This window comes from Mytilus edulis, chromosome 2, assembly GCF_963676685.1.
Source record: "Mytilus edulis chromosome 2, xbMytEdul2.2, whole genome shotgun sequence".
Taxonomy (NCBI): Eukaryota; Metazoa; Mollusca; class Bivalvia; order Mytilida; family Mytilidae; genus Mytilus; species Mytilus edulis.
The window spans coordinates 87,092,623-87,115,111 of record NC_092345.1 but is presented as its reverse complement, the minus strand read 5'-3'; the positions used below and the strand labels follow the sequence as shown (position 1 = coordinate 87,115,111).

The 22,489-nt window shown below is 31.8% G+C and overlaps 1 protein-coding gene across 3 annotated transcripts in view; it reads right to left on the bottom strand.

Annotated features, from left to right (window-relative positions):
- The window catches only part of LOC139513276 (uncharacterized), a 70,488-nt gene that overhangs the window by 42,241 nt on the left and 5,758 nt on the right, over positions 1 to 22,489 (bottom strand). For all 3 annotated transcript variants that reach the window (XM_071301620.1, XM_071301622.1, XM_071301621.1), the window contains exons 3-14: positions 22,201 to 22,312; positions 21,369 to 21,646; positions 20,537 to 20,615; positions 13,390 to 13,500; positions 12,426 to 12,565; positions 10,755 to 10,965; positions 8,150 to 8,833; positions 7,590 to 7,631; positions 5,839 to 6,096; positions 3,135 to 3,292; positions 1,147 to 1,206; positions 230 to 337 (exon numbers count right to left, since the gene is read on the bottom strand). In XM_071301620.1, coding sequence (XP_071157721.1) covers positions 230 to 337; positions 1,147 to 1,206; positions 3,135 to 3,292; positions 5,839 to 6,096; positions 7,590 to 7,631; positions 8,150 to 8,833; positions 10,755 to 10,965; positions 12,426 to 12,565; positions 13,390 to 13,500; positions 20,537 to 20,615; positions 21,369 to 21,646; positions 22,201 to 22,312 — 2,241 coding nt within the window. The remainder of the gene's footprint in view (positions 1 to 229; positions 338 to 1,146; positions 1,207 to 3,134; positions 3,293 to 5,838; positions 6,097 to 7,589; positions 7,632 to 8,149; positions 8,834 to 10,754; positions 10,966 to 12,425; positions 12,566 to 13,389; positions 13,501 to 20,536; positions 20,616 to 21,368; positions 21,647 to 22,200; positions 22,313 to 22,489) is intronic.

The following is a 22,489-nucleotide window of genomic DNA, read 5'->3' as shown; positions in this document are numbered from 1 at the left end:
CAGGGCAAAATCCTTTCTAACCTCTTTGAAAATGTGTTTTCAAATTGACATTCCAGTAGGGCCTGGGTCAGGCATTAGAACTACAACTCACCTCTTAAGACATGTTTTTGAGTTGATATTCCAGAAGGGCCTGGGTCAGGGCATTAGAACTACAACTCACCTCTTAGGACATGTTTTTGAGTTGATATTACAGGAGGGCTTGAGTCATGGCATTAGAACTACAACTCACCTCTTTAGATATGTTTTTGAGTTGATATTCCAGGAGGGCTTGAGTCAGGGCATTAGACACCTGTAATGCCATTGCAGCCTCATCCTCTGAACTGATCATAGATTTGGACTGCAACAGAAATCATTATTTAAAGTTTGTATACTTGACAGTGTTATTTGATTATTCATTTCTTTAAAAAATTTCAAAGCATTGGTTATTTTATTTGTTGTTGAAGAATACTTTGACAAGGAACTGACAATTAAAAAAAGTCATTGTTCAATCAGATAGGCAAGACTATGACACCTATTATGAATAAGAAATTAGACTACTTACCGTATTTGTCATCACATAAGCAACATGACGGGTGCCACATGTGGAGCAGGATCTGTTTACCCTTACAAGCTGAGATCACCTCTAGTTTTTGGTGGGGTTCCTGTTGCTTTAGTTTTCTATGTTGTGTCATGTGTACTATTGTTTGTCTGTTTGTCTTTTTCATTTTTAACCATGGCGTTGTCAGTTTATTTTAGATTTATGAGTTTGACTGTCCCTCTGGTATCTTTTGTCCCTCTTTTATGTATTGATTTGTATCACAGACAGAACTGTAGGGAAAACTTTCTATATTTATAACCACTTTTCCCTACTACAACATGCAAACCATTCTAAGAAATCATAAACATCAACCAAAGTTCATTACATAAGTCAACTTGTGTTTTACATTATGAATTTGTAAATAATAAACAGATATTTTTCACTCACAGACTTTTTTTAACATCATAAGTTGTTCGTGTTGTTTATTCTTTAGTTTTCTATGTTGTGTCACGTGTACTATTGTTTGTCTGTTTGTCCTTTTCATTTTTAGCCATGGCTTTGTCAGTTTATTTTCGATTAATGAGTTTGACTGTCCCTCTGGTATCTTTCGTCCCTCTTTTTGTACTTACCAAAGTAGACATTAGTTCTTGTACTTGTGGTGGCAGGTTCAGCTCATCTGTTCCTTTCGGCTGAAAGAAATCAAAGTTCATCATTAATTCCATAAGGAGAGTTTCTTAACTTGTCATTTTTCTTAACAAATCTATGAATTGCTCTCCACGACAACATTATAACGCAAGGGAAAAGGTATGGAGGTACATTTATTAATGGTGTTACACCACTAATTAGGGCCTGGCCAGAAAGCACATACCAGAAAGTAGTACATATTCAACACAAAATAGTTCCTACGCATGAGTTTAACTTCTAAACATGTAGAATATTTATGTTTTTTTTGGTATCAAATGAGAGCTGAATGACTGGTGATCATTGTAGAACACTTTATGACTTATAGTTTTAGATATTTAAAAAAACTGCACCCAATTTTAAAAAGAGGATATATATATTTTGCCTGTTTGTCAGATCTGAAGTACCTGTTTTGGTATATCCGAAGTTCCAGGAACCAGTTCTTTCTTGTATGCCATTAAAGGTATGTTGATTTTTTTTAGTACAAGACACCACAAAGTGTAGCTTTGACATGCAATGAATGTCACTTTATTTGAACTTAAAATGAAAGTGCTGTGTCTGTTTTAAATTGAGGAATTCAACATAGAAAGCAATGAGGCCATGAATTAGAAGTGTACTTCCTAATTATCTTTAATGACTGACAAAAAATAGCTGATCTACAAGATATTCTGTCTGTATGCATTTATACATCATGCATCGTGTTAAAAACATAGGTTAAACTGACAAGGAATAACATAACTCTACTAGCTGTATTTCTATAAGCCTAGGTGACAGCATGGTCTAGATGTTTAACAATGGTGAAGACCCAGTTGCCAATATATCTCAGAAGCATGGGGTCAAATCCCATTTTGTGAAGAAAAATGTTTTGAAAATCTAACATTGCTTGGCAGTTTGTTTTTTTTGGGTTTTTTTTTATATAAAAACCTGCATTATAACTATCTAATTGAGATTTTATTACCAAATGTAGCAGGTCATATTTAATTTTATACATCACTCAAGTTAGGGTAAATATTACTCGAGAAAGTATACAAATTATCATAGTAAGATAATGTGCCTTAAGGGTAAAGAAATTGACACATGTGATAAATTGGTTTCACTATGTTTAACTACTGTCCCTACTTTAAAAATTCTTTACAGTAAAAATCCTTCATAGAAAAGATGTACCTTAACTCATAATGTCAAGGTTCAACTGGTTAAAACAAAGCAATTAGTCTAAAAAAACACATTAAAAGTCTATCAGCTCTTATATCTAGAAATTTCTTAAACATGGACTTTAATGATAGTCCAAACTTCTTGTATTTTGGCATGATAATCCAAGCATCTGTTTTTCATTGTTTTACATTGAGATTTAAAATTATGTAAGAATTGTCAATTTTGTAGGTTATGCAATCAATAACTCTCTGGCTCACCTTGACACCTTTACCATGGGAAATTTCAGATAAAGTTTTGGAGTAGTGATTCACCATGACACCTTTACTATGGGAAATTTCAGATAAAGTTTTGGAGTAGTGACTCACCTTGACACCTTTACTATGGGAAGTTTCAGATGATGTTTTGGAGTAGAGTGTCTGACTCACCTTGACACCTTTACTATGGAAGTTTCAGATGATGTTTTGGAGTAGAGTGTCTGACTCACCTTGACACCTTTACTATGGGAAGTTTCAGATGATGTTTTGGAGTAGAGTGTCTGACTCACCTTGACACCTTTACTATGGGAAGTTTCAGAGGATGTTTTGGAGTAGTGTGTCTGACTCACCTTGACACCTTTACTATGGGAAGTTTCAGATGATGTTTTGGAGTAGAGTGTCTGACTCACCTTGACACCTTTACTATGGGAAGTTTCAGATGATGTTTTGGAGTAGAGTGTCTGACTCACCTTGACACCTTTACTATGGGAAGTTTCAGATGATGTTTTGGAGTAGTGTGTCTGACTCACCTTGACACCTTTACTATGGGAAGTTTCAGATGATGTTTTTGGAGTGGAGTGGTCAGAAGTGGTATAACTAGGTAAATCCATTGACTGTTGGTCCATTGTCACCTCAGGAGTTGAAGCTGTAGGTGGTTGAATCTGGTAATTTTCTGGTGTAACAGTAGCTGAAATAAATTAGGATATGTTAAAGTGATGGAACATAGTCTGTCTTAAAGATTCTCTCTGATGCCTGGCAATGAAGACAAGTCAACAAGGGACAATTCAGAAACTTGAAATATATGATCTACACCCCTGTTTACCCACCATGATGTCTATCAGTAGAATTGTCAGTAGTTTTGCAATATTGTCAGTAATACTCTCGATGAGTGCCTTGAAGAGGCACAAACCGTCTAGGGGGTTTGGGGGAATGCCCCCCCCCCAGAAAATTTTGAAAATTAGATGCAATTTCCTGCATTCTGACAGTATCTGCAGTCTTATTCAGATATTTTTGCAACAAAGATTATCACCTAAAATTTTCGTGATTTGACAAAAATTTGAGCTAAAGTTTGGAGTAAGTCAATATAATGCAAATCTGGTATTCACTGTGTATTTATAAAGAAATAAGATTTGTACATTTGAAATTTCATTATTTATTTAATCTTGTACAACACATTAAAAATACAAAACCTCAAAATAATAAACTCAGCAGGGACTAGATTTCAATACTTATGACTATAAATTTAATTGCCATTGAATGACTGTAAATATATTATCAAGTTATTTTCAATACAAAGTTTCCAAAAGTTTATGAGTTCAACAAGGTACTATGTAGATCTTATTCAATTCACAGTTCCAAGTTCGCAGAATCTTTGTTCAGTTTCGTTTTTTTCTAACGCAAGAAAAGACTTTTTACAATGTGCGCTACTGTGTGGATTTTTCATAATTCTGAACGCTGGCATCCTGATTCATGCCATCTGTCGTAATTTCTGCTTCTTGCTATGTTTTCGTATAGTTTTAAAGCCAGCAAATACGAATAATCTCACAAAACAAGGTATGCACATACCAAATATAGTTATCCTACTACTTATAATAAGAGAGAACTTAACATTACAAAAAGTTTCAACTTTTTTTTCAAGTAGTCACTCACCCATGAAAATGAGGTCAAGGACATCGGACATGTGACTGACGGAAACTTCGTATCATGAGGCCTCCAAATGGGTCAGGATCCCTAATAGACCTTGAGATGAGGAACTCAGATGACGTAATTAAAAAAAATATTAGTCCGCCATACAATTGTGGATGCTGTGATTTTAAAAATGGACATAAATGAACAATAAGAACTGTTTTATAGAGCTGATGTGATGAGAAAAGAAATATGTAGATTTGACCTGAAATAAATTATTAGAAAGGACATTTTTTTATTGAATTTTATGATCAGAATTTTGGGATTATTCATGAGGAGAATGACATTTTTCACCATCTTCCGGGGTCCAGCAATTTGCGAAAAAAGTAATCTCACTTGCCACCCCGAAAATTTAACCAGACATATATAAATGTACCAGCTTCGATATGAGCCATCATACATGTTCAAGTAAACAATATGGACTGAGTAACGGAGGAAAACGTTACCATTACCGCCTATGGAGAATTAATTGTAAATGTTGACCCATATACAAAGTATGAAGCATCCAGGTCTTCTACCTTCTAAAATATAAAGCTTTTAAGAAGTTAGCTAACACGCCGCCACCGCCGGATCACTATCCCTATGTCGAGCTTTCTGCAACTAAAGTCGCAGGCTCCACAAAAATGATACGTTTATTAAACTTCGATATATTTCAATACACGTACAATACTCAATACAATATTAACATACGGGGCGGAACTACTAAAATTATATTCTTTTTCTTGTACTTTTGTACTGACCAAAGGTATTATCTTAAATTTTACAATGACAAATACGGATACAAATAAATGCAAGGCATACAGCTATCTGCTCTGCTTCTTACCTCTAAACTACAACCCTTACTCATAATACAAACTGTGAGGCATACAGCTAAATGCGCTGCTTCTTACCTCTAGGAAACCCCAGGCGGAGCCTTGCTGCAAGCCAAATGTAAACACAGCAAAGACTGACGAACATGACGTTGCACTCATATTTATTTCAAATTACTGGAAGTAAATATTCTAAGCAGGAAGAAAAACATAACGTAAAACGCTTAAATAAAATATAGGAGTCCTCGACTCAAATGCTTATAATAATACAATCTTATGAATTAACAAATATAGACATATTAATTCTTCCAGTTAAGAGCTCCAAATGAACACTTTTGGGTTCATGCTTAAAATATTGACCCAACGGTAACGTTCTGAACAAAACATGACAAAGTTGCGCCATAAATGACGTTATCGATACAGCTAATAAAATAAGGTAAAACGTACGTTAATTACTCATTCAATATACTAAATACTAGTAATAACTTCTGACAACTTATATAAACTCTCTAAATACAATAATAACAATATTCCTTTCCTTGGAAATAACCAATATACACATTTACAACACCATCCATGAATTTTACTTAATCGCTATCATTTTAGAGCGGATATTCCCAGTAAAAAAATCCATACTTCAATAATCGCAATAATAAATGCCTGCAATAATTTCTGAGTTTACCATAGATCTGTGACTATTACCAATAACTGATTTTTATAGATTACAAAGCTATCCTACCTTGATAAGGAGGTTTTGGAGTAGATTTAGATTTCTTCCATTTTAAGAATTCCTGAAACAGTTCTTCATCAGTCAATTCTCCATCTGTTTTTCTCTTCATAAAAGACCTCTCTTCCTCCGTCAGACCAGTTCTGACCTCTTCCACTGGACTTTTAGTTCTACTGTGGCCATAGTCCACTACAACTACTGGTTTGATAGATACTTCTCTTGGAGTATATCTTGGAGGTTGGTAGTATGGGTCTTCAAGTGGCCTTAAACCTAAAACAATTCCAATCAAGATCTTCATGTTTTTGTCAAAACTTCAAAGAAGTTAAGAAACATTCAGACTACTAGTATACCAATTAAAAGTCTTGCTTTACACAGTCCAGAACAAAATTGAGACATGAAAAAGACCTGATTCCATTATTAATTTATATAATCTAATAATTTTCATCTTGTCTATGATTTAAGTAATGTGTCAAATTTTTGTCATCAGTATGTTATTTTCCCCCAAGATTTTATTTCATGTAAACCATCTAATTTCATTAGTCAGATTTATATTCCTGTTGACTTTCAGGCATAGAAAAATATTGTAAATATGAAATTCTGTTCTGAACATAAATAAACCAAAACTGTTACAAAATTCAAAAACAAGACAAGTGAAATTGACATAAAAAGACAAAATGTGAAAATAAATGGGTTTACTGCATAAGCTGTCTCAGCTTTCTGGTATCAAAATAAGTTGTCAATGTTTGGACAGTTATTTTCTCTAAGATTCCTCAACTAATTTAGCATATTCAGTTGCCTCCAATAAAAATTGGTCTTAAAAATAGGCCATAGCGCTGAAAACTGCTTAAAACACCAATCAAACAATCAATCTACCATTATTTGATTGCTGAAATATCTAAAAAAAAATTCACCTGCATTTTAAAGGGGTACTAGCTACGAGATATATAAAAATATCAAAAGTATGATTTGTTTTGCTCAATCATTTATGAAAGTGAAAAGTGAAATAGTAATTTGCTTTTATCAGCTAAAATGGTTCAATTTTGTCAAATTAAGCTAATAAACATTGATAATGAATTATTCACTTGCAAGTGAATAATTCGACCTCATTAAATCCATTTTCATGTGAATTCCACTTTTAACCCCGTAGAAAGTGATAATGATTGCATTGTCAGTGTACAGGTATTCAAAGGAAAAGCATTGAAAGTGAAACAAAGGTAAATAATTTTATTAACTGATTCGATCCACATAAAATAATTCTTATATAGGTAAAAACGGCGATAAATTTTTATTCTATAATACAAATTTTATAAGACCTATCAAAATCCAATTGCACGAGTTGCTTAATCTATCTATATCTGTGTTTATGTTTACATCACTTATATGGTCATAGGTCAACTCAATAGTTAATTAGATGGCATCTTGGCCAAATTTCACACGAAGCGAAGCAACATCTTATTGAGACCATGTCCTGTAAATTGTTTATTTGAATTTTTTGATAGTTTTCATTGCTATGAATGAAATATGAGAATTTAAGTCAAATCAGTGAACATGAATTTGGCAGCTAGTGCCCCTTTAAGCTTTGAATTGAATAAAATTCAATTAATGATATATTTCAAATAATTTTTTTTTACCAACATGTGTGTTTTTTATCTCTCACTTTTTTGCAATCATAAAGACCTGTAAATATTTTGGAAGGTTGGGGTCTTATAAGTGGTGACCCCTGGTATGCTCTTAAGAAAGTAATTTCATATTTTCTGACAAACCTCTTCTTCCATAGTAGGGATCATCCATTGGTAATCTTCTTTCTACAAAAATATAAAATGACGAAAATTTTAGTTTACATTACCCAAGTATAGGACTAAAAATTCAAAGTATGTAAATAAGGGTGCCAAATGAGAATTAATGGTGTTTTAGTACATTAATAGTTTCTTAAATCAAACCTTCAGATAGGTTCAATGTACAAAGTGACTTATCCTAATCAAATACAATTTCCAAAGTTTTTGTTATAATGGACATGTGTCCTATGTTTCATGTTTACCAAGACATTTTTCTATCAAAATGGTTTTCAAGATAAAAGATACATGCATTTTGGTGCTACTTTTTACCTTTATCAGCTATATTGGTTGGAAGGGGGAATAATTGGACTCCATTTTTTAACTTGATATTCTAAGGAATAGTGGTCAAATTTCAATTCCAACTGGCCTATTTACAGCAGAAGAAAAGTTACTAGAGGATGAAAGTCTACGAACTCGGAGTGATGGCATTAGCATATTTAGGTCACATAAATACTCATTCAATATTTTAGATAGGAACCAAATCTTACCATACATTCTTCGTCTATAATACTCATCCTCATCTGGTCTTCCATATCGATCTAATGGCAACCTCCCTGGTGCTAATCTATCATCTGGCCTTCCTGGATATATTCTTTCTCCTGAATGACTAGAAAAGGGTCTATCTTCTGATCTCCTTGCTAACATTCTTTCTTGTGGATGCCTAGGTAACAGTCTTTCTTCTGGTTTTCCTGGTAACATTTTGTCTCCTTGGTGCCTAGGTAATGTTCTCTCTTCTGATAACCTTTGAGGTAATGTTCTCTCTTCTGATAATTTCTTAGGTAACATTCTTTCTTCTGATAAGTTTTTAGGTAACATTCTCTCATCAGTTAAGTTTTTAGGTAACATTCTCTCTTCGGTTAATTTTTGAGGTAACATTCTGTCACCTGAAAATTTAGGTAACATCCTCTCTTCTGAAAATTTTTGAGGTAACATTCTACCATCTTGTCTCGATGAAGGCATCTGATCATAGTTTTTCTGATAAAATGTTTTACTTTCAAATTCTCTATTTACTGTTTGGTGTTGAGATGTAGGTAATGTTCTCTCTATCATTGATCTCTGGTCCACATTTTTAATTACTGGCTCAATTTTAACTGCTTCTATTGTTTCTTGAGCGGCTGGTTTTAAACTATCCAAATTAAGATTTTTCAGATTTTCTTTTGTAAGACCAGTTCCTGAAAAAACAAAGCAAAGCTGTTGCACATATTGACTGTTACAAACCTACATGTTTAAGTTAAGTGGGCATAAGGCCACACTAATTTAATTTCTTGTTCTACGGATTTTTGGACTCCAAAATTTGGGGCGAGCGAGCGATTTGAAAATTTTAATAAAAAAATATTAAATTTGAAAAATTTTGAGGCGAAGCTTGAAAAGTAAAGGCGAGCGATTATAATTTTTTTTTGTAAACATAAAATAGTAGGTTTTGACTATATTAAAACTCAATTTATGACTTATACTTCGACATTTCTTTAATTTATGAAGTATTTTTTCCCTGTTCACCATGTTCACCAAGAAATAATTGTATAATGAAATCTGGTCTATGTATGTGTGACTGACAATGGGCTAATTCTCCATCTACATTAAGTCATAATCAGGTTGGGAACAACCCCTAAATGTTATAATGTAAATATCCCTTTTATGAGGGGTCAATATATTAAAGTCATAATATATTTCGTTGTAAAAAACATCTTTTAGTACAAAAGGGCTCATATGTTCCCAAAGAACTATATATCTATCTTGTATTAAATGGTCAAAACATGTCCAAGAATTTTGTAATATTCCTGGACTTAAACCATGTTAACACATTTATTTTATAATATCATTATTTAATACTTTATTTAATATTATTCAAAATAAGTGAACCCCTCTTTTAGAAAAAATGTTTAAAATATTATGTATTTCTCCTCTTTTTGAGTAAAAAAATCTAAATTTTCAAAGGTTTTGTATAGTAGCACTATACAAATCCTTGGTATTTCTATTTTCTTTTGTACAACAGTAACATTAATACCCCTTGTCTGAGGTAGGGTTGTTCACAACCTGATAATAACAAACACAGGTCAAAGTACGGCCTTTTACACAGGGCTTTGATCCAGACCAAACAGCAAGCTTTAAGGGACCCCACAATTATTGGTGTACACAATTCGAACAGGAAAACCAACTATCTAATTTATATATCCAAACGGGAAAATACTAATGAACCACATCTACAAACGATAACTGCTGAACAACAGGCCCCTGAATCAATCAGGACAGGTACATAAACATGCAGCTGCTATGTATAGTTTTGTTTCGCCAGCATCAATATAATTGTAGTTGAAGGCAAATCCTTCAGAAGTTCTTTGTACTTTATTCTAACAACGAACATTTTTTGATAGGGAATATAAGTAAGGGGGAAAGAAACCAATGTTTTGTTCTGTACAGGTATTTCCGCTGTTTTATTTTATATCGGAGCACTCCCATGTTTCATGCTGAAACAAATATTCTCACAGATATTTACACAGTGTTTTGGGGTGCTTATAGGTTTTAAATCGTTATAAACAGTTTAGAATGAGATTTTAAAAAACAAATGTTGATATCTTTTTATAATATTTACAAACAAAACAAAAAAAAATGGTGCAGGAAATGGACACGATTACATTTCCGGATGCGGGAAGCGGAAATATAAAAAAAATTAAAAAAATCTGTTTTGAAAAAAATAGGTGCGGGCGGGTCCGTCGAACAAGGAATTAAATTGGTGTGGCCTAAAGAGGACATTTGTCAAGGGAAATTACTCAAGAAAGACAAATGTGATAACTGTTAAAATATATTTTGTAAGAGTTCTAGTGCATTATTATTGGAAAGTAAATTGAGAGCCTATCAGCAACCTCATTAGAGGTTTATTGTTGTTGCAAAATGGATCAAAGTATAGGAAACAATTGTGGCATGAAATTCGGCATCAATTGGTTATTGTAGTTTATTGGATTGTCATTCATTGAGATCACTACACTTATACTCAAGTTATTGTCTGGATACCAAATGTCTTCTTTTACGAAACGACAACAGGCTGCAAATGTTTATGGTTGTATAAAAAGGCTTATTTATGTCAATAACAAATACCTTCCAATAAATGGTTCAAAACTCCACTTTTAATCAAATCTGCTGCAGCCAACTCTGTTGATACATCAATTTCCAGCTTAACCTTGACATCCTGACGACCTTCACGTGCTTCAATGTCTCTGGCAAACTCTTCAGCAAATCCATTCTGTTCTGATTTTTTACGTGATGTATAAGCCATCATCTTCTGATAGGTGTCTGGATAATGTTCTCTCTGTAATATGTACATGGAACCACTCAATGTAAAGTTTTATAAACAATCTTAATGTGCAGGAATATTATCTAAGCATGCAAATATTTTGGTTTATTATTTGTTCTGATTTGTGAATATATTTTTACATGTTATAAGTGAGTGCTCACAAAAAAAAAGAGTTGAAATGGACATAACATGACTACTTGACATCTGCAAGTTTTGAGAATCAGCCTAGGTTGTAGAATATAAATTTATATCTTTAAATTGTACAAATTTGGTATTACGAAGACAAAATTCCATTATTGTCGGAATATGTAACATTTATTTGTTTATGCTTTAATTCAAAGGAGAGAGATAGGGATGTTCGACGAAATTAATTTCTCCATTTCAGTAGCAACTACACATCCATGTTATATTTTCCTACAATGTAAAAACTAATGTTTTAGCAGATAGTTTATAATTTACCTACGAAAATATGTACCTTTATTTTGACGTTACTTTTGAATAAAAATGACAAAATTTTAACAGGGACCTCAAAGTAAACGGCAACATAAACAATGATTCAAATGTATCAGTTTACTTTCAATAAAAGCAGGATGAAGGATATCTAGGCATATACTACTTGTATCTATAGGGCCTATAGTAAAACGGTCATTTGCAGGATACAAGATCTTCTTTCAGCTACCAAAATAAAACACGTTAGCTTTGGCACAGTTATTTTTAACCCTTTCAACGCCGAGACATCATTAATATTTAGTTAAAAAGTTCTTAATCAAATATTTGTAATTTGTCTTACTGCGTGTTCATTTTAATTTTAGTTTGTATAAAGTTTTTAAAAACGATTGTTAATGTGATAATCAAACTACGTTTCTGACTTTTATTCTTTCGCAGACTATCAGACTTTAGCTTATGGAGGAATCACACTTTAGCGTATACCATCGCTTTGCTGCTATATTTTCTATCAATCAGATGGAAATCTCTCTCTAAGATTTTGAAGTATTATTTTACATTTTTTTTTAACTATCTGTTCTTAAACTGCAGTGAAGAAAAACTGAGGAAATTAATTTTTTTAAATAAAAATTATCTATTGTACTTTAGCGTCCCCATGCACTTTAGAGTCCTACATATATTTACAATGAAGTCACCATTGTACTTTAGCGTCCCAATGCACTTTAGAGTCCTACATATATTTACAATGAAGTGAGTCCATTTTTTTTAGTAAAATACAGAATTTAAGATAATTTTTATTTAAAAAATTTAATTTCCTCAGTTTTTCTTCACTGCAGTTTAAGAACAGATAGTTAAAAAAAAATGTAAAAATAATACTTCAAAATCTTAGAGAGATTTCCATCTGATTGATAGAAAATATAACAGGAAATTAAACATAATGGCTACAACTGAATGTATTTTTTTTTTTTAAAGGTAATAGCAGATAGTGAAGTTTTAATTCAAATATACATATGTAGTACATGTACACTTACAAAATAACGTATTCTGTGTTTGATTCCTGAGATATGTGATAAGATAGAGTTACCATCACACTTAGATTCACACATGTTGCACACATATTTAGATGCCTGTTTCTCATCTTGTTTCTGAAACTCTGTTACATACTGTAAACCTGGAAAATAAAAAATAATGACATTATTAGCTTATATAATTAAAATCTCTTAAAAATATGTCTTGACTCACAAATTTACATCATTTTCTTAGGATTAGTCTTAGATGGAAACCAAATGACCTTGCATTGGATCTTGGAAGGTAACCAAATGACCTTGTATTGGATCTTTGATGGTAACCAAATGACCTTGTATTGGATCTTTGATGGTAACCAAATGACCTGGTATTGGATCTTTGATGGTAACCAAATGACCTTGTATTGGATCTAGAGATTCTAACGTCTGGTAGGAAAAATTCTGACAAAAAAGCAAACTGAGAAAATTTTTAGAAATGTTTTTTTACTATAATAAAAAGACTAGAAGGTTTCTTGTTTGATCACGTGTATACTTAGGATGTTGTGATCCACACACTTATATCCTATCTCAGATGTGACGAGTCTTCAGACTAATCTAAACATACAGAAATTTTCAACAGAAAACAATCTGCATATAGTTGTGTATATAAATACCCTATTTGGTCATGTATAGTCAGTACTTTTTCACCCAAAATATGTAGTTGGTACAAGGGGTGTGGATTATACACAACTATAGACTGTTTTTGGTGTTTTTTTCTCTAAATATTTTTTTTTCAATAATGTTTATTCCAGACCCTTATTTTATTTTATTTCGTTCATTATTTTTTTCAATATGTTGGGGGATGAAAAGGGAGTGTGGACTATACATTACTGCGTACTATACACAGCCAGATATTGTACAATTGCATATTGAATAGCTTATATGTTCATTTGATGACTGTGATGAGTAATAAGAGACTAATTAACTTTACCTATCAATGGCTCAGGCATATTCTCAAAGGTTTTTGTAATTTTAGCTGGTCTGTCACATGGTACAAGTTTAATGTTGACTGCAGTAAGAGAAGTTGTCTTCCCGCTAACAGCTAAAAATATAACAGAAAGATATATCATACAATCTTCAATGTTTAACATTAGGGTATTATGTGTTCAATATTATGTTCACATCTTGTTTCTTTTGGTATTGCAATTGGCACATGATATCAATGAATATGAAAATTTTCATTGTTTTCTCCAGAAACAGTATTCTTTCTAGAGTCTCTATATATGATAAACCAATTAGAGTTTCTAGAGAAAAACACTGGTATTCTTCTGAAGGACAAATAATGAAAATTTTCTTCCTTTAAATTTATAAACAAGTAATTCATACCAAAAATAACTAAAGCATAAGTAAAATTCAGCATATTCTTTTTTTTCTTTTTTAATATGATTTAAAATAATTTGTATGTCAATGATCTTTGACATGGAATATTGTCTGTCAACAAGAAAAATTAATATCCAACTCATTTTATAAATGTAGAGATTCATTCCTAAGCGATTTCTTTTTTGTTCCAAGTTTCAAACAGTTACACAATACACAACATTTAATAGTTCCTGCTAGAAAATATCAATTGAAATGAAGACTTCTTCATAATTTCTTATTTCAACACAGTTCCATATCTGTCCTGTTTATAATATCTGTTACCATAGTCTGTATATTACCTTTGTCAACTTTCTGAAAAGATACAAAATTGAACAAAAGGTAAATTTCCTGTTTTGTTTAAATGTTTCTTCATTAAATTTCTAATCATCAGAAAAAATACTCTACACTTTCTATTCTAGTTTAGTGAAACAGTCAGTTAAAGTTGCAAGCACTTTCAATTTCCATTTCCAATTTGCATGTCCTTCTATGAGTACCAATTACTATGCATCTTAATTTTAATCTAAACAAACTATTAATTTATACAAGATCAAACTTATAATGTTAAGGCCTCTTTTACAGTTGTATGAGTGAAAAAAATTCAAATAACAGTTACTGCCATACAAAATAAATTTATCTTAAGAAATATCACACAACGAATATTGACAGAAAGTTTCTATTGTCAATGAAATGCAGCAAAATTAAAAATTGGTGAGGGAAATTATATAGCTATTGTCAGATACTTTTGTCAATACACAAATTTAACTTCAAAAGACAAAATTTCTATTAATGTCCCATTTTAACTGGTTATCATAACTGACCAATCACAATTAACATACATTTCTCACCTTTCACATTGTTTCTCTGCTTAATGACGCGAACCGTTCAATTTTAAATTGTGCCAATCTCATTTTGGAATATATAGTCACAAAATGTATAAATTAGCACAACTTTTCAGATTTTCAGATTTTATATAATTATATACGGTGTATTTTAATTTTCAGAACTTTATACTTTAAGTATGCATTTTTTTGTTTCAAATCTATGTGAAAATCATGCAAGATGAATTAATTCAATTCTTGTAGTGGCTGATAATTTCTCACTTTAACCATAATCTATCCATTTTTAGGTATGGTGGACATAATCTATCTATTCATAAAAACTTGTAATGACATTATTTTTTCAAATAATTCTCTTTTTCTAAATTTCAGGTTTATTTCTCCTACGACATTTACTAACTTAGCAATAAAGTTAATACAATTAAAGTCAACAGCTATGTACAATATAATCACCAGTAATTTTCAGTTTTCTGTCAGTATTTGTACCAACATTGGAAAGTATTTATTAATTGTCACAAATGTTAATTTCTGGCTACATTAATGTAACCATGAAGTTTCTTTCTTTCATATTTTTTTTAAACCTTTATCAATTGTCAGCAAATACATTTCTGTTCTGTTTAAGTATAAAGGAAGTGTCTTTGAAATGACGTAAGTTAGTTAACATCATCAAAAATCTAAAATTAATAGTTTTTAATAATCGCAGTAATTAATCTCATAGTCCATTTTTTTTAAATTGCAATGAAAAATTACGCCATTATTTCTAAATTACAGTACTATATATCACAGACTTGTTAAGTTCAGTGGAAATCATCATTAAGAATAACCGATCAAATCTTCCATAGACTGGTAGATCTCAGTGAAAATAACAAATCTTCAATAAGAGCATTGGTATATAATTTACTCTTTCACAGACCGGCAGGTCTGAGTAGAACCACTATTCCTCAATAAGAGAACTGGCATTTAATTTACTCTTTCACAGACCAGTAGGTCTCAGTGAAAGCTACTTATCTTCAATAAGAGTATATAGTTTACACTTTGACAAACTGGCAGATCTCATCAAGGTCCATCAATCTTTAGTAAGAATAACTGATTTACTTTTACATAGACTGGCAGACCTCAGTGAAAAAACACCAGTCTTTAATAAGAGTAACTGATTGACTCTTTTGCAGAATGGTGGACCTGAGTGAAAACCACCAGCCAATCAGTTAGAGTAACTGAATTACTCAATCACAGAATGGCTGATTTCTTTGAAAACCCAACCTACAGTTAGAGCACCAGTACCTTATATACTCTAACAGATTGGAAGATCTTAGAGAAAAACATCAATCTTCAAATCTGAAGAGTATGGACCGTCGGTACTCTTACATATTGGTAGATCTCAGTTAAAACCACTAATCTCCAAAAAGAGTAACTGATGTACTCTGTTACAAATGGTTGATCTCATTAGTTTACGACCAACCATTGGTGAGAGTAATCAATGCAGTGCGATATTTAGAGCAGACTTCCAATGACAAAATTTTATTTTTTTTTCATTATCAAATTCATACTCATCTTTTTTGATTACTTTCACATAAAAATTTTCATTGAATTTCTTATATTAATTTTTTGTACTTGTTCAAAATTGATAATAAATTTTAACAAGAATGTGTCCTCAGTACACGAATGCCCCACTCGCACTATCATTTTCTATGTTCAGTGGACCGTGAAATTGGGGTAAAATCTCTAATTTGGCATTAAAATTAGAAAGATCATATCATAGGGAACATGTGTACCAAGTTTGAAGTCGATTGGACTTCAACTTCATCAAAAACTACCTCGACCAAAAACTTTAACCTGAAGCGGGACAGACGGACGAACGGACGAACGAACGAACGGACGGACGCACAGACCAGAAAACATAATGCCCCTCTACTATCGTAGGTGGGGCATAAAAATAAAACTGAACAAACATCAATTAGTTTGCAGCAGAAAACTCAAACTGTTTATACGATAAAATTAATCAAAAGAATTGCGAAATATAATGCAATTACAATAATCTGACATTGTATTAATTGCACTGTAAAGGATAATCTATACCTTAAAATTTGTATTTCATATATTATCGCTATTTTACAAAAAAATTCATTTGCTTTTACTGACTGATAATTTCCTTTTCAACACAGTAGAGTGATATAAAAAATTATTGCTAGAAACTAAGGGTGCAAGTGCCGTTGTCATTAAATGCTACAATGTCGTCATAGGTAAAATAGCAATAAACAGATACATTTTATCAAAGGTCATCTCAACTCAAACTGCTTTTCTCACTTTCACTGTACCGAATCAAGTGAGAAAATTAATCTGGTTGATATGGACAAACTCCATAATATACAACAGAATGGATATATATTGATGAAAATTCAAACATGGAAGAACTTTCACCAGAATAAAATTCCGAAGGTTTGAAGTGATCACAATAATTTCTACCTCAAATTTGTTGAAAGAAATACAACTGTAGTAATTAGACTGATAAATATTGTTTATTATATAAGTTTTATTATAGAATAACCAATTTCATCATTGTCATTTGCAACATTTCCAGTATCAACTTAAAGGCCTCCTGTCCTAAGGTGCATTGGTTACTGTGGATTCATTTATTTTCGTGGGTACCAATTTTCGTGGATAAGGGAAAACTTGGATGTTCGTGGATATTTAATTTCGTGGTTTTGATGCAGTCTTCCTATAAGCCCATAGCAAATTTGTCATTCGTGGAACATTTAATTTCGTGGTTTACCTGTAACCACGAAACCCACGAAAATTGGTATCCAACGAAAATTAATGAATCCACAGTAATATCAGTAAGAGATTGCTAATTATACATTCTTTAACAATCGGCAAGTCTTGATACTTATCTTGTTAATTATGGGACTTTAAACCTTATTGAACCAATGATTCAGGGATTTTCGTAACATAAAATATTTTTAGGACTAGTAAAACCAAGTGCTCCGCAGGGCACAGCTTCATACAACTGCAGAAGTCGAACCCTAAAAAGTTGGGACAAGTATGGACACAACATTCAAGCTTGATACAGCTCTGAATTTGGATTGCGATCAAATTTTTGACATAATATGAGTTTCTGACACAAAACAAATGTCAAGATCTTACAAATCTATTCCCCATATTGTGCAATTAAAAAATTCTTCTTTTAACTTTTCAAAAATACAGAATTTGAGAAATTTGAAAAAAAGTAAATTGAAAACAACTTTCACCCCCCTCTTGTTTTTGCAATATGTCCAAAACCTGACATTTCTTTATGCATAATATACAAGTAGTGCAAGGGAGGTAGATCCGAACATACCCAACATTGTATATTAAATATTTTAGAATTACCTCCCCTACACTGCTTTTAAATGGTCTTAATTGTCCATTGACCAGAAATACCCAGTTTTTCCCCTTTTATGCCCCTAATTCCGAAACATTTTGAGCCATAATCCCCCAAAGTCAATACTAACCATCCCTTCATGGTATGGAAACTTGTGGTTTAGTTTCAGAGAGATTTTTTTGAGCCCCTTTTTTGGTCCCTAATTAGAAATTTGAATTTATGAAGTCATCTTTTTAATCTTAATTGTTGACACATGTACATGTAATTGGTGAGACTATCAGATCTTACAAAAACTGACTATCTGAAATAGTTACTGTGGATTTATTTTTATTCGTGGTATACCAATTTTCGTGGGTTTCGTGGGTCACAGCGAACCACGAATTTAAGAATTCAACAAGGAATAATCCTGATAAATGTGTATGGAGTCCGATGTTTATATTTCCGGTTATGTTATGCAGTTCTAGTAAAGTGTTGACTAGCGATAAACATTGTAACATAACACATGTTTTTTATTGAAAGAAGATACAAGTAGTTTAATTAAATCAATAATAAATATATCGAATATCAGTCAGGGCTTCCAAAACGGTCATATATTCCGGTCATTTGTATAATGTCCGGTAAAAGTCCGGCTGGGCAAAGCATGAAACGGTCATATACTTTTTATTTTTCAAGGCTTTTTCGGTCATTTTTACATAATTCACGATCTTTTTGACCCAATCTTTTGCCTTTAACATCAACACATTTCCGGTCATAAATGTGACATGATGATTAATTACTATCAAAACAACACCTACTTCAATACTTTCTAATTTTAATCAAGGCTAATTAGTAGTTGAACTGCTGAAATCTACCTGTGCAGGTGACAGGTGAACTATGTTCAGTACCGACATCGTATAAATTGATCGGTTTAATCACAATTATTTTCTTACATTTCAGCGGTTTGTATCTAATTGATTTCGTTCAAAAGATTAAAATTAGTAGAAATTAGTTTATCAACATGGTTTGATGAAAAATTTTAAGGTTTTAAATAAAAAATTGTCAGAATTATGTCGTATGAACTAGAACACGTGTGCGCATGTGCACAGGTGGGAAATTTAATAATGCATCCTACATTTCTTCAAAAATGCTAAAATTATCAATGATACCTGTATCTAACGTTCAATTCAAGTATTTTGTTGAAGAAATAACGTGGAAAGAGCTTCTTCTCTCAGTCGTGCTTTGTAAAAATACACGGATTTTACGTATCCGTTTATGGTCCATGTTTTACCATTGTCAAGTCAACATCCGGTTGAAAACGAAAGTAAAGTTTTTGACAATGTCATTTTGCACAAATAAAAAGTCTTTGGCAGATATGAGCACGGTGATGGGCACACTTTGAATGATGCACTGCCAATTTAACAGTAACATCCTAACATCAAATTCATATCATATCAAAGTAAAGTTTGAAAAATGTAATGTCAATCATTGGAATGGCCATCTGATTACCATAATTGCCTTTTGTGACTAAGTCTTGAGGGATTAAAATCGGGATCAGATATGAAATGTCCGGCTGGCTCAAATATTTTTTGGAAGCCTTGATATCAGTGATAATTTACTTTTTAAAATTGATTAAAACTGTTCATGGAAAATAACTGCAAGTTGTTAATTACCGTGTCATAGTTTGGTTTACTAGTGATTGAAAATCAATAGGATTAAGTACGGGGATATTGCCCGTAGGTAATATTGTTTATGACAGGAACATTTATTTTCACACCTTTTACTTATATGACTGTTTATTATATCGTGATTAGGGAAATGAGCTTTCAATCATTAAGTTTTGATTGCCTTATAGAATTCCGACAAGCATTTATAAATTGTAAAACAAACAAATAATAAGTTGTCTTTGTCCATTATTGTAATAGAAATTTTCAATGAACACTTTAACCTAAAATGACCAAGCGAGGATTTTGACAATTCAAAACTTTTTCAATGAATTCCTTCTTTTTTGTTTGTTTTATTATTGATTAAACCAAGGAGGTTATATGATCAAACAAATCAACGAATTATGTATCTGAATTTTTTTTTTGTTATCAGCGATCCATGAATTTACGTATATCACGAAACGTCTTTTTTTCACTATCCACGAAATTGGATACCCACGAAAATAAATGAATCCACAGTACCTAGTTTAAACATCACATTTTTAAAATGTTTTATTTTTTATTTTTCATGAAAACATTTCTCATTTTTACTTTTAATGTAAACTTTTTTGTAACCCACAAATTCTTTTGAACTGTATCACAGTGAAATTCAAACATAGGTTTTGAAAGCAGTTTCAGCAAAAATAGTCTATCAAAGTATTAACATAGTAAACAATCAGATTAAAATATTTATAGATATGCAAATCATATTAGAATTATAACAAAATGTCATCAATACTTAAGAAGATGTATAGTACATTTAAAAGTACATTTAAAAAAAAAAACCTTTGAACTATTATGAACAAACAACTTTTATCACATACAGTCCATAAATATTTTTTAAACTTATGCATACCGTTTTGTGCTTGTTCCCCTCAACATGCATCTTGAAGGTTACAGATCCAGTACATCTAACATCACAAACCTATAATATATATATATATATATATATATACATTGTGGCTTTGGACACTACTTTACCAAAAATGTCATAATACTTAACGACAATAATTTCATAGTTTTTGCAACAGATTTTGTTTGAAATCCCTGTAATAGTTGGTGAAAGAAGAAATTGAAATGGCAAACAAACATTTGTAAATACATTAACATCATACTTGGAATTTTGCAGTTTCAATCAGCACAAACAACTATTAGACTGTTTTTCGTTGATTTGTTTTGAACATAAATCAGGCTGATAGTTTTATCATTTGAATGGTTTTACATTTGTCATGTGTGTGGTTTGGGTTTGCTCATTGTTGTAATGTGTGTGGTTCGAGTTTGCTCATTGTTGAAGGCAGTACAGTGACCTATAATTGTGAACTTCTATGTCATTTGATCTCTGGTGTAGAGCTAGAGTTGTCTAATAGGCAATTATAGATATAGGAAGATGTGGTGTGAGTGCCAATGAGACAACTCTCCATCCAACTAACAATTTTAAAAAAAGTAAACCATTACAGGTCAATGTACGGCCTTCAACACAACACATTTCCTCATTTTTATTACTATAAAAAAAAAAAATAGCTGGTGGATTTTAAATCTCACGCAGTCAATATGGGCAATTCAACTCTCCATAATAAATAGTTTCCTCTAGAGAGAAAATAATATATCATAAACTGCATTTGACTTTCTTAAATACTCTTTTTACTACAGTTAATGAAACCTGTATACTGTATTATACCTCACAATAGAATTCATCAGGGAACTGTTCCTTGCCAACATCATTAGGATTAAGATCTTTTTCCCAAGCAGGTATCTTTGGCTTTAGTTCTACTTCTGCATCCATCCAGTTGGCATTATTAAAATCATAATCTGCCCCATCTCCAGCCTCACCAGTAGAATTCATAACCATCTGCAGTCTCTCATGTAAAGACTTTTTGTTTTCTTCTGCGAGTTGTTGTCTTTCTCCTGTTGATAGAATTCTTTTTCCTTGCTGATCTCTCCTTTCATATTTTGGACCTGTATTTATAAAGTATTTCTGTCTATGTTAGCAAATACATTAACGTCATATAAAAGGAGTTACTGATGATTACAGTATTATGGAATTTATTGAACCAAAGCATGCATACTATACTAAGTCCTAATAGGCTATGTGACAATTATTACATTATTGACCCCTTAACAGATGATTGACAAAATGAATTTCATTGAATGATCACCAATCAAAAGCTTCTAATCAAATTTTGGTTTATTCAATGTGACCATGATCAAGAATCATCCCTGAATAATAAAATTACCAATAACATCTTTGTAATACTAAATTTTCCACTCATAACTGACAGATTTAGCTAGCTGTAAAACCAGGTTTGATCCACCATTTTCTACATAAGGCATTGCCTATATATACCAAGTCAGGAATATGACAGTTGTCCATTTGTTTGATGTGTTTGAACTTTTGATTTTGACATTTGATTAATTTAGAGACTTTCCGTTTTGAATTTTCCTCAGAGTTTAGTGATCTTACTTTTCACTAGCCAATATTATTTTGATGAATAAGAATTTAAACCTATTACCAGCATCTACTGTCTCTGTCTTGAAGAAGTCTTCTCCTTCATCTTTCTTTTTTCTCTCAAAATCCATCAGCTTCTGTGTGTGTAATAAACCTCTTGTGTGTTTCCAGTATGACTGCAAAATAAAATATTCTTATAATACACCTATCTATAGGTGTACATGTATTTACATCTACATGTAGCTTACATTTTTGCATGAAAAAATTCCAATTGCAAATTTGCAGATCTAACATATATATATCTTTACTAGCCCAAATTTAGTTTAATTCATCATCCTTATATTCATTGATAT